Source organism: Nomascus leucogenys, chromosome 8, assembly GCF_006542625.1.
Source record: "Nomascus leucogenys isolate Asia chromosome 8, Asia_NLE_v1, whole genome shotgun sequence".
NCBI classification, from domain to species: Eukaryota; Metazoa; Chordata; class Mammalia; order Primates; family Hylobatidae; genus Nomascus; species Nomascus leucogenys.
In genome coordinates, this window is record NC_044388.1 from 89,604,727 (window position 1) to 89,621,960 (window position 17,234).

The 17,234-nt window shown below is 51.8% G+C and overlaps 1 protein-coding gene across 8 annotated transcripts in view; it reads left to right on the forward strand.

Annotated features, from left to right (window-relative positions):
• The window catches only part of RGS3 (regulator of G protein signaling 3), a 188,145-nt gene extending 183,656 nt beyond the window's left edge, over positions 1-4,489 (forward strand). For 5 of the 8 annotated variants that reach the window (XM_030817654.1, XM_030817656.1, XM_030817658.1 and 2 more), the window contains 4 exons: positions 1,125-1,226; positions 1,613-1,674; positions 2,293-2,459; positions 3,518-4,489. In XM_030817654.1, coding sequence (XP_030673514.1) covers positions 1,125-1,226; positions 1,613-1,674; positions 2,293-2,459; positions 3,518-3,703 — 517 coding nt within the window. In that variant the 3' untranslated portion in view covers positions 3,704-4,489. Of the gene's footprint in view, positions 1-613; positions 1,034-1,124; positions 1,227-1,612; positions 1,675-2,292; positions 2,460-3,517 lie in introns of those variants that run through there. The other 3 variants (XM_030817652.1, XM_030817653.1, XM_030817662.1) reach the window with 2 other exon arrangements.
• The last annotated feature ends 12,745 nt before the right edge of the window (positions 4,490-17,234 follow it).

Here is a 17,234-nt window from a genome sequence, read left to right on the forward strand (position 1 = left end):
CCCCCTTGAAAGTTTAATTATTTCAATTTCTTTTGCACGTCTTTAGTTTTGTGATTTTTGAATAATCAATTTTTCATTTTCATTTTTGGTTTCAGTCAGCATTTTCCATCTTTGGGAGGATGGAGACCAAAACTTAAAGTGAAAAATTTATTATTCGAAAATCACAAAACTATGCACACAACATTCAATAATTAAACTTTAAAATGGTGTTTTTGTAAGTTTATAGGACTTGTACTTCTGAAGTTATTCAGGTTTAAAACTACTAAGATGTTGGGGTCCTGCTGTATATTCATGACTGGATGTCACCAATGCAGGTGACTGAGGCTGAGAGGCTGGCTGGTAGGAGCCATTCTCTGGGAGGTGCCCTGTACAGGGGGTCTAGGGAAAAGGGGGGCGAATATGAGCAAGAGGCATTTAGCTCCTTTCTTGCCAGCAGTTTCACCCAGTGCTGAATTTTGCTGCCTCCTTGGGGACCGGCAAGGCTAAAAATGGTTCTTGGCTAAAAATAGCCAGTCCTGCCACCCTGGTGGGCAGTGCCTCCCCTGGCTCCCTCCTTCTCTCTCAGCAATTTGCTGACTTGTCCCCCACTCCCCACCACTGTCTCCCTGCTGCCATGGTAACGAGGAGGCCAGTTCACAAATAGCTGGGACTGGCTTCCTGCCGGGACGGCCCCAGAGGCTGTCCCTTGCAGACACATGCCCCTTTCACGGCTCCCTCTCAGGGTTGGCCAGAAGGAATTTTTTTTTCCGCTCCCCCTCCTGGTCCCTCCCATTTCCTGGCTCCTCCTGTCTGAGTCCCAGCCCCGGCTTGTGCCTGGGAGTCCAGTCATCAGGCCAGGATTCCAGGGAGCGTGTGTGGCTGCAGCCTGCACCGTTGCTGCCTGCTGCCCAGGACGCGGGGTGGGGGACAGGAGCCAGAGTGGTGCTTCCTGCAGACCAATCTGTGGCCCCAAGGTGGGGGGCCCTACAGAGATGCTCCGAGGCATGTACCTCACTCGCAACGGGAACCTGCAGAGGCGACACACGATGAAGGAGTAGGTGCCCTCGACCCAGCTCTCCCAACTCTGGATTTGCAGGGTCTAATAGGCCAGGCTGAGCAACCCTCTTTTCTGCTTCTGTCCCCAGAGCCAAGGACATGAAGAACAAGCTGGGGATCTTCAGACGGCGGAATGAGTCCCCTGGAGCCCCTCCCGCGGGCAAGGCAGACAAAATGATGAAGTCATTCAAGTAGGTCCTCCCTGGCACCCTGGGACCTTTGGGGACTCACTGGCTCACCGGGGAGTAGGACTGAGTGGTAGGGTTGAGGGGAAGGGGCTTGCCGGCTTGATCCGGCTCTGGGGAGACAGAGGCTCTCACAGACGGAGCTGGGCACCTGGCAAGTAGCTACCCTCACAGGGAGCAGCTGCCCTAGGGGGAAGGCTAGGTGGAGTGCAGATGGGGGCTGGAAGGGACCCTGGACCCGGGAAAGAGGGTGGGCCTCCTTCCTGGGCACCCCAGCTGGGCTCAGCTGCAGCCTGGGCCCAGGGCAGTAAACAAAGGCCGCCTGGCCCAGCCTCCCGCCAGGTTCCCAAGCCTCTCAGTGTCCTCACTGTGTTCCCTCCCTCACCCCTCAGGCCCACCTCAGAGGAAGCCCTCAAGTGGGGCGAGTCCTTGGAGAAGCTGCTGGTTCACAAATGTAAGTTGGGCCTGCCTGCCCCCTCCCTGTGCCCTCTCTCCCTCTCCCTTTCGCCCCCATCCAGACCCTGTGTAGCTTGTGCTAGAGAGGCCGCCTTCCCTCTCCTCGGCCGTCAGCGTGTCCTTGCTGTTGCAGAGAGGCTGAGCCCAAGCCGAGGCCCTTGGTCTGGCCTTGGAGCCAGCTTCTGCCAGCCCCTCCCTGTCCATGTGAGCTGGCACTGCCTGCCGGAGGCCCGTGGGACCTGTGTGCTCAGATCCATATTCCCAGAATAAGAATAAACATTTCTATGTACTGAGGGCTTTCAAGGTGCCAAATGTGCCTGCCATCTCATGGGCAGGGTCCCATTGGCTCCTCCCAGGGCTCTGGGAGACAGAATTGATAGTCCCCATTTCACAGATGAAGACACTGAGGCATAGAGAGGGGGAGACCCGGCTGAGACCCTGAAAGAGGCAGTGGCAGGGCTGGGGCCACATCCCAGGGCTCCTGGCTGTCGGGGATGGGCATTGTACTCAGCTCCCAGCATGCCCATCTTCAAAGTCCTGTAGGGGTAAGCTGGGGCATCTTAAGGGCAGGAGAGGCTGACTTTGCCTCTTACCCCAGGATCTGTTCTCCTCACAGACGGGTTAGCAGTGTTCCAAGCCTTCCTTCGCACTGAGTTCAGCGAGGAGAATCTGGAGTTCTGGTTGGCTTGTGAGGACTTCAAGAAGGTCAAGTCACAGTCCAAGATGGCATCCAAGGCCAAGAAGATCTTTGCTGAATACATCGCGATCCAGGCATGCAAGGAGGTAGGACCTCAGGGCAGACCCTCAGCTCCTCCAATCCCCAGGGTCCAGTGGCCCTTCAGCTGCAAGGTGGCAGCCAGCAGCACAGGAAGGTGGGAGGCCAGAATGACTCCATGAGCCCAGGTACCCAGTGGGGAAGATGCAAGCTAGGATCAGGGGAAGAACAGAATCCCAGTTAGTAATAAAAATGGCCACCACCAAGGCACTGCTGCATGCCAGGCATGTGCTGAGCCCTTTATGTATGCGTTCTCATGTTTCATCCACACAACAACCTGTGAAACGAAGAGACAGGCTGGGTACAGTGGCTCATACCTGTAATCCCAGCACTTTGGGAAGCTGAGGCAGGCAGATCACTTGAGGTCAGGAGTTCGAGACCAGCCTGGCCAACAGGGCGAAACCCCATCTCTACTAACATTACAAAATTAGCCAGGTGTGGTGATGGACGCCTGTGGTCCCAGCTACTCAGGAGGCTGAGGCGGGAGAATTGCTTGAATCCGGGAGGCAGAGGTTGCAGTGAGCCGAGATCGCACCACTGCACTCCAGCCTGAGTGACAGAGCGAGACCCTTCTCGAAAAAAAAAAAAAAAAAAAGGAGACAGACAGTCTTAGGGAGACAAATCATAATTGCTCCCATCTATTGAGTGTCTACTGTGTGCCAAGCACTATGTGCAAAGCACATTATGTGGATGGTCTTTTCTTGGTTTTCATGCTTTGAGGAATGTACTATTATTCCTAGCTGGTAGATACGACAACTGAAGCTCACCACACTTAAGTGATTTGCTTAAAGTCACACACCCAGGTGTGGCACTGCTAGGATTTGAACCCAGGAAGCCTAACCCTCAGAGTGGTATTTTTAGCCTTATAAATGCTGCCAGCCCTACAGGAAATGACTGAGCCAGGACTTGAATCCTCTGGTCTGAGGGTCTCTACTTCAGATGAACCTTAAGATGTGGGGCAAAGGGGCTTGGAGGTGAGAGGCTGGATGGGTCCCTTCCAGGCACATGGGCCCTAGGGTCAGTCCCCAGCAGGCAGCCCTGACCATGTCCCCCTCTGCCTCCGCAGGTCAACCTGGACTCCTACACGCGGGAGCACACCAAGGACAACCTGCAGAGTGTCACGCGGGGCTGCTTCGACCTGGCACAAAAGCGCATCTTCGGGCTCATGGAAAAGGACTCGTACCCTCGCTTTCTCCGTTCTGACCTGTACCTGGACCTTATTAACCAGAAGAAGATGAGTCCCCCGCTTTAGGGGCTACTGGAGTCAAGCTCAGCGTTCACACCAGGCGGGCTGGGTCCCCTGCCCACCTGCCTCCCTCCCCCCTGTGACGGAGGGGGCAAGCAAGCCCCCAGAGGCTGTGTCTCTGGACAGACGGATAGACATACGGAAGCGAGGCCTGGACCAAGAGAGGCCCAGGCTACTGGAGGAGTAGAAGGATGGGCCCCGTGGGGTCCCCACTGCCCCGGTACGAGGGGGCCCAAGGACCCTGGCAGGTCAGGGGCCCCGGCTAAGCCAGATCTGGAGCTGCTGCTCCTTGCTGCGGAGACCGCGGAGGCTTCGCGTTGACCAAGTTCCTTGAAGAACTGGCTGATGGGGCAGGAGGTCCAGGCCTGGGCTCTCGGGCCCTCCTGGAGGACCATTGGAGCTCGCAGCTCAGACCCCCACTTTGAGTTTTATTTATTTAAATAGTAGTTGGATGCTTGGCATGTCGTCCTGTAATAGGAAACCCTTGCCTCATCAGTTTTCCTGATTTACAAGTGCAATATTTTAGCCAATGCCTTGTGAGAAGCTGTCATGCAAAGGTGGACACCATTCTCCAGCTTCAGGGGATGTGCTCATCCCGTGCACCAGTGGCGGGCAGCTGGTCTTCTGGACTAAGGCAGCCTGGGGGGACACTGCAGTCTGGCTACACACAGAGATCTGGCACCCCCTGGGTGGGGTGTCCCTCGGGGGCTTTGGGAAAGCATGGCACCCTCAGACCACACAGTAGCCGAGTTCTGGAGCAAATAAAAGGCCTGTGTTATTTCTTGTTCTTGACCCTTTTTGTGTGTTCCTGGTCTCGAGCCTTCCCAGGGTGGCTGGGGCTGGGAGGGTTGGTCGCTGGGCTGTTGATTCAGCCACTGCTCTCTTGCCATCACCTGCCCCCATCCTGGAGCCAGATACACTGATACGCTGGTGAGGGCTGCTCTCCCACGCCTTCCTCTGTGCCAGGCGCCGTGCCACTCATCCTAGTGGTCACTGCCTCTCCTCCCCAAGCCTGGGAGGTAGGGCTTATCCCCATTTTACAGATGAGGAGATGGAAGCACAGACAGGGAAGGTCACGTAGCCAGCAGGTGGCAAGGGTTCAGCCCAAGTCTGAGTGGCAGCAAAGCCTGGGCTCTGCCGGCTACAGGATGGAGTCCTTGCTTGTCGCCAGCTGGCCACATGTCTTTCAGCAAGTTCCTTCACTTCTCTGCCTTGCCACACCCTGAGGTTTGAATAGAATGTTCACGTGGTGCAGGGATGCCTGGTGAAGGTGGACAGGGCCAGAATCTCAGGAAGGGTGGTGGCGGGCTTATGGAGGCCTCTGGACAGAAGGAACAGCTGTGGAGTCAGGAGATAGGACTCACAGAGTCTTTCTGTGGCCCTGGGCAAGGCTTTCCCCACTGTGCCTTTGTTTCCCTTCCTACCTAACAGAAGATGCAAATTTAGGAAAGGCTCAGGGCATCTTTCAAGGGAGGACCTGGGCCACTCACCTAGAAGTGGGCAGAAGAGGCCCAGAGCCCAGGCCAAGCTGATGCCAAAGCTGACCCCATATATACAACCTCCCAGGGGCCAGGGCATGGCCCAGGGTGGGATCTGGCTCAGCAGGGCTGTCTTAGATGAAGCCAGATGGAGTTGATGCAGGAGGAGCTGGGCCCCATCTCTTTGGATCTTGTTCCCTGCCCGGGGTCTTGGAGACTTGGAGCTGCAGACGACATGGGGCTGTACAGCTCCCTCCTCCCTGCCTCCCCTCACTCATCTCCCTGGGCAAGGCCAGCCCTGTCGGCCCCTCTGCACAGTGAGAGGATCAGAATTGTTGGTCTCTGGAGGCCTTCAGGGAGTTGGACTGAGCCCTTTTCAGGGTTACAGGGGACTTAGGGCCAGGGTCTGGGTGTGGAGCAGATGCTGGGTAGGGTTTCTTCAGGAGGAAGAGGTAGGCTGTCTGACTGCCGCTCTGACCGCACCCGACTTTTCCTGCCCCTCTTGCAAATGGGACCCCTAATGCTTGCTCACCCTTGAAACCCATTTTGGAAGAATCTTCTGTGCAACGACAGTAGCCCAGGTCAGCAGAGAACGCCCTTCCCTCTGCTCCCCGGCAGCCGTGGCCTCTCCTTGACTAGCCCTTACCACACGTACAGAGTCAAGCATGGGTTTTTCTGTCGCCAAAGGCGTTGGAATCAGGCGATCCTGGGTTTGAGCCTTGTCTTTGCTACTGACTTGCTCTGTAACCTTGGCAAGTCACTGCCCATCCCTGAGCCTGCAAAAATGGGGATGATTCTATTGTCTTCTCAGTGCTGGGATGAAGAGCCAGTGAGCCAGTTCTGCAGAAAGGTCCTAACCTGGGGCCAGGCATACCGTAGGTGCTTGATACATGTTGGCACCAGAGTGTAAGCCCCTCCAGGAGTGGCGCTGGGTCTTTCTCCAGGACCTGGCAATGAGTGTCTTTGGGCTTTATAAACTATGAAGAGGAGCTTTCCCACTGTAGAGACTCAGTGTCTCACTGAGGCTGGAAGGGCCTGGGAAGAGTCGTGCTCCTAATTCTGAACAAGGGCACCTTCCAGGTTTTTCCAGGCCTGAGATTTGGGGACCTGACAGCTGGGAAAACCGGGGCCCAGGGAAGACTATAATACTACTCCCTACTCCCCCAAAATGGTAGAGGCAGCACTGGGTCTGAGCCCAGGACTTCCCTGCCGGACCTGGCCTCTCTCACATCTTCTGCTGGGAAGAGCCACTGGGTCCACAAGGAGACCCACCTTTCCAGTTCTTGAGATTCTAGGGATTCAGTTTAGGGCCAGGCCTTCCCTCTTCCACCTTCCCAACCTCCTGGTTCCCAGAGTTGCCATGGAAACCAAAGTCCAGGAGAACAAAGTCAGGCAGATGGAATTCCCATTTCGGAAGGCCCCACTGCCTGGTTTCCATTACTCACACCCTGGTTCCCTTGGCCTCCAAGCGGCTTTGGCTGTGCAGAGCAGCTGGAGGGCAGACTAGAAAGGCATCTGAGTCCCCCTGCCCTGGGCCCTGCCTGGGCTCCCTGGAGGACCTTGGGTACATTCTCTGCCCGCTTAGGCCTCAGTTGCCTCATCTGTACGGTGTCATTTGGGCTGGTTCTCATTTTCTTTCACAGGGGAGGAAGGAGCAGTGCTCTCTGGTCTCTGGCAATTCCAGGCGGTCAACGTGGGATCACAGAGCTGTGACGTCATTCCATCCAGCTCCTCCCCATCCCACAGATGGGAAGACTGAGGGGAGGGAAGGGAAGCAGCACCCTTCACCGTAGAGGTGAAAGGCCTTGGAGTCAGGCTCTGGGGCTCAGTCTCTGACTCCACCATTTACTACTAGCTGCAAATCTTTGAAGAAGTCATGTACCCTCTCTTTCCCTCGGCTTTCTCATCTATAAATTGTGCACATTGGCACTTACCCCATAGTTGCAATGACTAAGCGAGGTCGTGCATGCAACAAGTTTAGTTCAGTGCATGGCGTGGGGTAGGTGCTTCACAACCGTGAGCTGCTGTTAGCTATCTCATTATTCAGGGTCACAGGTCACATTCTCCACTTGCCCAGGCCAGAGAAGATGGGGGGGCCTTTAGTCTCAGACCCCAGATCCTTGTCCTTCCAGGAACAGTTTTGCTGGAGGACAAAGCCAGCCAATTCCAGGGAGTAAGTGAGAAACAGCATGTTCCCGTACTGCTGCCCAGTCTTGGCCCTGCCGGGAGCAGTTGGGGTCAGCTGGCAAATAGGTTGTGGTGGGTGGAGAGGCAAAAGGGCCACTCAGTTGGATGCCAGCAGGAGGGGGTGCCACTCAGTTGGATGATAGCTGCAGAGGTGCCAACTGCAGCCAGGCTCCTGGTGGGAGAGTCAAGTCCCTCATGCTCTCGGCCTCTGCCATGTGAGTTACGTGCTCTCTTGACCTGTCTTGGGCCAGCTATGGCCTCTTAGGCTCTCCAGCTTGGAAGAGACCATTGAGTCTAAACTGCTGCCCAGCGCTTAGGACCACTGAGTTTCTGCTTGATTCCTTCCATGATGGAGCTCAGAAGGGCCTGGGAGCCCCTTGGGGATTCCAAAGTTCTCTCCATCTGAAGTCGGGTCCTGGGGCGGGGTGGGGAAGGAGGGATAGGTTAGTGCTACCCCTGCAGGCCTCCTGCCCAGGCAGCCACCTCTGGACCCACCAGATTCTCCAGCTTCACTCCTCCCTGCTCCTCTTGCTTGCACCAAACTCTCAGCTCCCTGCCCTACCTCCCTGCCTCTGCACTCCCTGGTCCCTTAGCCTACCATCCCCTCCCCAAACTCCTCCCACTGACATCCCACCCCAGAAGGCCTCTCTGCTTCACCTCCCTTCCTGCCCAAACCTCAGGCTCCTGGCGACTCCCCTACAGCCCCGCCTCTCCCTCAGAGCTCTCAGGCCCTCAAGCAATGGACCTGACAGGGGTCTCAAAGAAGCCACTTGTTTGTTGTTTTGCTAACAACTGGCAACATTTGTGGAACATCTGGCTTTGCCTGTCCTCTCCCTAGCCAGGGAAGGGAGGAGGAAAGGGGTACCCTGGGCCTCCTGCTGCAGTGGTGCCCCCTTCCTTGGGTGAGAGGAGGCAGTGGGGGATTGAGGAACAACTGTGGGACTGATCCCACCTGCCGGGTACAGAAGAGAGTGGAGGCATGGCTGGGGGTAGGGAGGGCAGTGCCAGGTGGCAGGTAGAAATAGGATCTAGGACCACGCAGAGGCACACACCACGCGTTCCATGCCTCATTGCCATCGATCCTCACAAAGCCCTGGGAGGAAGGGCTGAGTATCATTTTCAGTTTACAAATGAGAAAATTAGGGTTCAGGGAAAGTGGACAGCCCGTCATGGCTGAACAGGGATGGGGACCTCTATCCCTGACTTCCAGGCAGCCTCAGCCAGGCCTTTCCAAAAGAATCCACACCTCCAGCCAGTCTGCGAGACTTAGTGGTTCAGCTGGAGTTGCAGATGAAGGCTTTTGATGCTGGTTCTCTTTGGCTTGTGGGCAGATTTTTTCTAAGGAAGTCCAAGGAATAGGTGAGTTCATGAATGTGCGGATGTCTGGTCCTGCAAGGAATCTCAGTTCTTGGTAGAACTGTGTGACAAGTTGCTTTACCTCTCCGAGCCTGAGTTGTTTTAACTCTGAAATGGGAATCATAATTCCACCTCCTGGGACTCGCGTGGACTTGGCAGGTTCACGAATGCATGTGAACCCTCAGCACGGGGCCAGGCACAGAGGGAGCGTGCCCTGCGGGGCAGAGGGAGGGGGGCTGGTCCAGGAGGCACTGTCAGGCCAAGCCCCAACCAGCTGTGCAGGAGGAAGCTGCCCCCGCATCTGCTCCAAGGCCAGTGACTCAACGACTTGACATGACACGGGCAGGGCCCCAAGGGAGTGGGGTTTGGGCCCTAGGTTCCACATGGGCTCAGCAGGGTCCTACCTGCCTGCTGTTTCAAAGGCAGCCAAATAGCACCTGCCTCATCAGGTAGCTGGCCTGGCAGTCAGGAGTTCTGGGCTTCGCGCTCAGATCTGTCTCAAACCTCTGTGTGACCTTGGACGAGGCCCCTCTCTGCTCTGGTCCTTGGCTTCTTCTCTTGACACACAAGGAGAATCCAGCTTTTCCTCCTGCGTGAGGACCTTTGGAAGGGGCAGATGGTGCTCTGTGGGGTGTGGGGGGCTGGGATCCAGGCCAAGCTGCCTCTGTATGTGGCGGGGTGTGTGTGCACGTGCGTGTGTATGCACGTGTATGTGAGCTGTGTATTTGAGTTGCTAGGGCTGTTGAGCTGCTTCCCAGGGGACTAGAAGGCCTACTTGGATGGAGCAGTCTGTTTACCAAGGAGCTCCACAGTCTACAGGGTTCATGCCCCTCGGGACACTGCCCTCTGTGTCCTCTAGCCAGGCTGGGGACCTGATCTGCTGGTTTTTTACAAGCTCCTGCCCTTGAGGCAAAGTCCATCCCCACTTTTTACCCCCAGCGCACACAAACACAGCACCCGCGGGAGCCGAGCCGCCCCTCTCAGTGGAGTCAGCTCAGTTTGCTATCCCCAGGGAGATATAAAAAAGAAGAAGGGCCTGAACAAAGGCAAAGCTGATGCTCCCCCCGAGACGGGAGGGGAATACAGCCTCTGGTCTGGGAATATAGGCCCAGTTCTGCTGCCGATCTGTCTGTGGCAAGTCCCTTTCCTCGCTGGGCCTCACTTTCCCCATCTTAAAAATGGGTGGGGCGTGTTCAAAGTGCTGTCTAGGAGCCATCTGACTCTGACACCTCAGGCTATATAGCTTTTCCTTCTGAGGTGCTATTGCAGCAGGAACTGGCTTGCTCTCGAGTTCTGTCCATTCCAAGGCAGGGGAGGGTGGTAACTGGGAGCATGGGCTTTGGAGGCTGACAGACCTGGGCTTGAGTCCTGGTTCGGATGATTCTTTATTGCGTGACCTTCGGCAAGTCGCTTAACCTCTCTGGGCCACTGTTTCCACATTTATAAAGAGTTAAAGAGATTATAACTAGTTAATAATAGTTCTTACCTAGTACAGTTGTGGTGATCAAATAAAAGCAGGGGTGAGCTGTTTGCATTCAGCCTTGCTGGTCTGCCTTCTGGTCCTCGAATGCACCAAGCTTCCTTCCATCGGGGCCTTTGCACATGCAGCCCTCCCTCCCTGGAACACCCTCTCCCCTGCTCCCTTAGTTAATGATGATGAGGAGGAGGAGGAGGAGGATGATAGCTAACATTTAATATTTTCCAGGCACTGTGCTAAGTACTTGACTGACATTTTCTTTTTTCATGCTCCCTAAAATCCTGGGAGTTAAGAGCTATTATTATTAATCACTACGGCATAGTGCCCTGAGGCCAGGCCTGAGGACAGATTGCTTAGGGGAACTCCCAGCTCTTCCACTTAGTTGTGTAAACTCGGGCAACTTACTTCGCTTTCTGGGTGTCAGTTTACCCGGTACTCAGTATCAGGCTGGGCTGGCTCTGAAGCCTGTGCTCTTGAGTAGTAGGCTGTATTCCTTCCCCTCTTCTCCAGAGTTTGGTTTAGATGTCACTGCCTCAGGGAAGCCTTCCCTGATAACCCTGACTATAAGAGGGCCCCTGCTAACTGCTCCTCTTTCATGGCTCTTGTCACAGGTTGTAATTACACACACGCATGTGTTCATTCATTGCTGTCTCTTCCTTTCAAGCATAAGCCCCTTGGGGTAGGAACCCTGTCCGTCTTCTCGCTGTATCCCCAGCCTTATCAATCACAGTGCCTGGCGCATGGTAGGTGCTTAATAAATACTTATTTATTGGATAAAAGGCCATATATTGCTTAGCATGGTGGGTTGCACAGGACAAGCCCATGAACAAAAAGTCTGGATAAGAAGCCACTGCATGAGTAAAGATTGAGTACTGTTGTAAGTGACAAAAACATAAGGTAGAAGTTTCTATCTCTCCCATAAAGAAAACTTGGGTAGAAGCACCCTAGTGCTGGCGTGGCCTTTTCGTGATCATCAGGAGCCCTGATTTCGTCTCTTCTATTGCTTTGCCATCCTCAAAATGTAGCTTCCGCTTCCTGTCCAAGATGGCTGCTTGAGCTCCAGCCGTCACGCAAGGCTGGAGGCCAAGAAAGAGGGGGTAAAAGGTAAATTTCAGTTATGTCTTAGAGAAGGTGCTCAGAAACTGTCACATGACACTTTCCCTTACACCCCATTGGCCAGAACTGAGCACATGGCCACACTTGTTTAGAAGGAGGCTGGGAGTGGTGGCTCACACCGGTAATCCCAACACTTTGGGAGGCCGAGGTGGGAGGATCACCTAAGGCCAGGAGTTTGAGACCAGCCTCACTATGAGCCTCACTATGGATAACATAGTGAGACCCTGTCTCTACAAAAAATAAAAAACTCAGCCAGGCATGGTGGTGAACTCAGGAGGTTGAGACGGGAGAAACCCTTGAGCCCAGGAGTTCAAGACTACAGTGAGCTATGATGGTGCCACTGCACTCAAGCCTGGGTGACATAGTGAGACCCTGTCTCTGAAAATAAATAAGTAAATAAATGAGAAGAAGGAAACCTGAGAAATGTAGTGTTAATCTAGACAGCCATGTGACTAGATAAAAATCAGAGGTTCTGTTACTCTGGGGTAATACAAAGGCTGAGCAGATGTTGGGGATGACTAGCTGTCTCTGCCACTGTCATCAATGACAGACATCCAACCTTGTAAGGCTATGGAGAGGAAGTGGGGCAAGTGGGCATGTGTCAGTTAGCTATTGATACAACAGTGCTGCAAAACAAACCACCCCAGGCCAGGCACAGTGGCTCACGCCTATAATCCCAACACTTTGGGAGGCCAAAGGGGCGGATCGCTAGAGGTCAGGAGTTAAACACCAGCCTGGCCAACATGGTGAAACCCTGTCTCTACTAAAATACAAAAATTAGCCAGGCGTGGTGGCACACACCTGTAATCCCAGCTACTTGGGGGGCTGAGGCAGAGAATCGCTTGAACCCAGGAGGTGGAGGTTGCAGTGAGCCAAGATTGCGCCACTGCACTCCAGCCTGCGCAACAGAGCAAGATTTCATCTAAAAATAAATAAATAAATAAATAAATAAAATAAAATAAATAAATAAATAAAACCCACCCCAAAATACAATGGCCTCAAATAACAATCACTTATTCTCTCTCATGCTTCTGTAGTCAACCGATCTAGGAAGAGTTGGGCTGGACACGGCCCCTCCCTGTGGGCTGGGCTCAGAACTACTCACTGTAACTCTTTTCCCCGAGGCAGAAGGGTCAGGGTCCACCTGGGGAAAGTTGTCACTGCAGTGAAAGCGTGTGTGTGTTTTTTAAACTTTTAAAGTTTGAAATAATTATATATTCACAGGACATTGCAAAGATAGTACAGAGAGGCCTCATGTACCCTTCACCTAGTGTGCCCCAATGAACACATCTTACGTAATTATAGTACAATATCAAAAATTGAAATTGACATTGGGACAATACATATGTACAGTTCTATGTCATTTTATCACATGCAGATTTGTATAAACACCACCGCAATCAAGATATGGAACTATTCCATCACCACAAAGATCTCCCTCGATACCCTTTTATAGGCACACCCATTCCCCATCCCTAACCCCTCGCAACCACTAATCTGTTCTCCATCTATATAATTTTGTCATTTCAAGAATGTGATATAAATGGAATTGTACAGTATGTGACCTTTTAAGATTGTCTTTTTTCACTCAGTAGAATGTCCTTGAGCTTCATCCAAGATGTTGTGGGTATCCTATTTATGTTGCGTCCAATCCTATTTATTGCTGAGTAACATTCTGTGGTATGGATGTACAACCGTTGGTTTAGCCATTTGCCTATTGAGGGACATTTTGGTCATTTCCAGTTTGGGGCTATTACATATAAAGCTGCTATGAACTGTTGTGGAGAGAGTTTTGTGTGGATGTAACTTCTCATTTCTCTGGGATAAATGACCAGGAGTGCAATTGCTGGGTTGTACAGTAAGTATAGGTTTAGTTTTTAAGAAACTGCCAACTATCTTCCAGAGTAGCTCTACCACGAGAGATCCAATATCTCTGCATTCTTGCGAGCATTTAATGTCGTCCCAGTGTTTTATTTTAGCTGTTCTAACAGATAACGTGGTGATTTTCATCTAGGTCTTAATTTGCATTTTCCTAATGGCTGGTGATATTGAACATATTTTCTTGTGCTATTTGCCATCTGTATATCCTCATTGGTGAAATGTCTTTCCATGTCTTGCCCAATTTCTAATTAGATTGTTTGCTTTTTTTACTGTTGAGCTTTGAGAGTTTATACAGTCTATGTGTGAATCCTTTGTCAGATATACGATTTGCGAATAATGTTCTCAGTCTGTAGCTTGTCTTTTCATCCTTCTAACAGTGTCTTTTGCAGAGCAAAAGTTTTTACTGTTGATGAAGTACAATTTGACCTTTTTAAAAAATGGATAATGCTTTTGTTGTTCTCTAAGAGCTTTTCACTAAGCCCTAGGAGCTGTACAGGTAGTGGGGCTGTTACATATAAAGCTGCTATGAACTATTGTAGAGAGAGTTTTGTGCGGACATAACTTTTCATTTCTCTGGGATAAATAACCAGGAGTGCAATTGCTGGGCTGTACAGGAAAATCCTGAAGATTTTCTCCTATGTTTTCTTCTGAACGTTGTATTGTTTCACATTTAAATCTTTGATCTAGTTTGAGCTAATTCTCGTATGATGTGAGGTTTAGGTTGAGGTTCTTTTTTTTTTTTTTTTGGCCTAAGGATAGCCAATTGCAGCTGGGTGCAGTGGCACATGTCTGTAATCCCAGCACTTTGGGAGGCCGAGGTAAGTGGACCACCTGACGTCAAGAGTTCGAGACCAGCCTGGCCAAAATGGTGAAACTCCGTCTCTACTAAAAATACAAAAATTAGCCAGGCGTGGTGGTGGGTGCCTGTAATCCCAGCTACTCAGGAGGCTGAGGCAGGAGAACAGCTTGAACCTGGGAGGCAGAGGTTGCAGTGAGCTGAGATCGCGCCATTGCACTCCAACCTGGGCACTAAGAGCAAAACTCCGTCTCAAAAAAATAAAAAATAAAAAAGGATAGCCAATTGCTTCAGCACCATTTGCTGAAAAGACTATTCTTCTTTTGCTGAATTGCTTTTGTTAAAAAACAGCTTTATTGAGGTATAAGCACATATGGGACAATTCACCTCTTTCAAGGTTACAGTTCAGTGGTTTTTAGCATATTCACAGAGTTGTACAATCATTATCACAATCAATTTTAGAACATTTTCATCAGCCCCTGAAACAACACCATACCTATTAGCAGTCACTACCTCCCATATACATCACCCTCCCAGCCCTGGACTACCACTAATCTACTTTCTGCCTCTACAGATTTGCCTGTTGTAGACCTTTCATGTAAATGGAATCACACGACTGTGGTCCTTTGCAAATGGCTTCTTTCACTTAGCATAATGTTTTCAAGGTTCACCGTACTGTGGGTGTGTCAGTACTTAGTTTTTTTTTATTGCCTAATAATATTCTGTTGTGTATACCACATTTTATATACCACAGAATAGGCCACATTTTATTTATCCATTCATCAGTTGATGGACATTTGGGTCATTTCTACTTTTTGTTGATTATGAATAATGTTGCTATGAATAGGCATGTACCAAGTTCTTTGGGGAACATACGTTTCCAGTTTTCTTGGGTATTTACCTAGATGTACAACTGCTGAGTCATAAACAAGCTCTATGTGTAACTTTTTGAGGAAATGCCAAACTTTGCCATTTACATGTCTACCAGCAGGGTGTGAGGAGTCTAATTTCTACACATCTTCACCAACACTTGTTATGTTTTTTTTTTTTTTTGAGACAAGAGTTTTACTCCTGTCGCTCTCGCTGGAGTGCAAATGGTGTGATTTTGGCTCACTGCAGCCTCTGCCTCCCCAGCTCAAGTGATTCTCCTGCCTCGGCCTCCTGTGTAGCTGGGATTACAGGTGCCCGCAACCATGCCCGGCTAATTTTTTTACTTTTTATAGAGACAGGGTTTCACTATCTTGACCAGGCTGGTCTTGAACTCCTGAGATCAAGCAATCAGCCCCCTTCAGCCTCCCAAAGTGCTGGGATTACAGGTGTGAGCCACCACACCCAGACGTGTGATGTCTTTTTATTACGGCCATCCCAGTGGGTGTGAAGTTTTGCACCTTTGTCAAAAATCAGTTGGTCATGCCCTGTGGGTCTATATCTAGGTTCTCTGCTCCAATGATCTGTGTTTCTAGCTCTCTGCCAGTGCCACACAGTCTTGGTTACTGTAGTATATGATGTCTTAAAATCAGGTAGAGTGGGCCGGGCATGGTGGCTCACGCCTGTAATCCCTGCACTTTGGGAGGCCAAGGCAGGCTGATCACTTGAGGTCAAGAGTTCAAGACCAGCCTGGCCAACATGGGGACACCCCCGTCTCTACTAAAAAAATACAAACATTAGCCAGGCGAGGTGGTGGGCGCCTGTAATCCCAGCTACTCGGGAGGCTGAGGTAGGAGAATCATTTGAACCTGGGAGGTGGAGGTTGCGGTGAGCTGAGATCCTGCCACTGTATTGCAGCCTGGACAACACAGTGAGACTCCGTTTCAAAAAAATACATACATACATAAATAAATATATAAATAAATAAATCAGGTAGGGTGAGTCTTCCCATTTTATTCTTTTTTTTTTTTTTTTTTTTTTAAAGTCTTGCCAGGCATTCAGGGTCCTTCTGGAGTGAGCCTGGGCCTCCCCTTGAAGACACCCCTCCTGCTCTGCCAAATAGCCCTCCTGCAGCCTCTCACTGTCACACCTAGCCTCCTCCTCATCCCTTGCTTCTGCTGTCCCTGCCACCTGGGATGCCTTCACTGTCTCTCTTTGCCTCGCCAATTCCAGCCTGTTCTTCCAGCCTGTTTTCCCAATCCTTGGCAGGCTGAGACCCGCCCCACCTCTGAACTCTGAACTCCCTCTGAAAGTCTGCGCCAAGGCTCTGTCCCTAGGGGAATCGTAGCAGCTCTTGAATTTTCCATTAAATATTTTGTGGGTGTGAGTTTGGGCTCTCCAGTCAGGGTGATCTGGCAGTCGGCCAAGCTGGCCTTCTCCCAAAGTAGTGACCAGGAAGAGCACGGGCACCTCTTGACCCCCAGACTGAGAGAAGCAGCTGGACCCAAACACCCGGTGGGGCTATTTTTAGTTGCTGGTTCCCGACAGGCCTGGCCTGGTTTGGGCCTGGATGGAGAACAATGAGCCATTGAACCTTATCGAGTCCCTGGGCCCTGTAAGGCCAGGAGGAGGGTAAATGATAGAGCGAGTGGGGGCAGTGCTCAGAGGTGGACAGAGGTTGCCTGGCCACCTCCCCCTTGCCGACCAGCAGGAAAAGCTTCTGCCCACGCTCTTTGTTAGACTTCCTGTGGGGCCAGGTGCGGAGCCGGCAAGTATTTTGGGAATGCTGTGTTTGTTAGCAGCGGCAGCAGCCTTTCCAACATTCCTTGAGCCCGTCCCGTGGGCCAGACACGGTGCTGAGCACTGCGTGTCCTCTCATATTTATCAGCCTCATTGTTCACATGTGGAAACTGAGGCCCAGTTCAAAGAGGCCAGGAACCTGCTCACACACAGCAAATAAGAGCAGTCGGGATTCAGACCCAGGCCCTCTCTGTCTCCTTCCAGAGTGTGAACACTGCAAAGCCACCCAAAACAGCCTGCCACCTCTCAGCCCCCTCACCCCCACCCCCCGGGACCTGTGGGCTTTAGTCTGTCCTCTCTAACGACTCTGACTCCATGAATGACCTCAGGAAAGTCACTTGTCTTCCCCGGCCTTGGTTTACTCATTGGTAAAATGTGGGGGAGCCTTTCATTCAGGGCGGTATGGGACGGTGCTTCACAGCTGGGGAGGGGACCAGCATTGTCTGGCCTCCACCTTCCCGTGTCTGGTGATTTAAAAAGCCCACGAAGCACAGTTCTGTTCATCGCAGACACAAAAGGTCTTCACCCAGGAAACACATTCTGGGCGTAGTGGCTTCTAGGCCCTGAGGGATGGAGGGT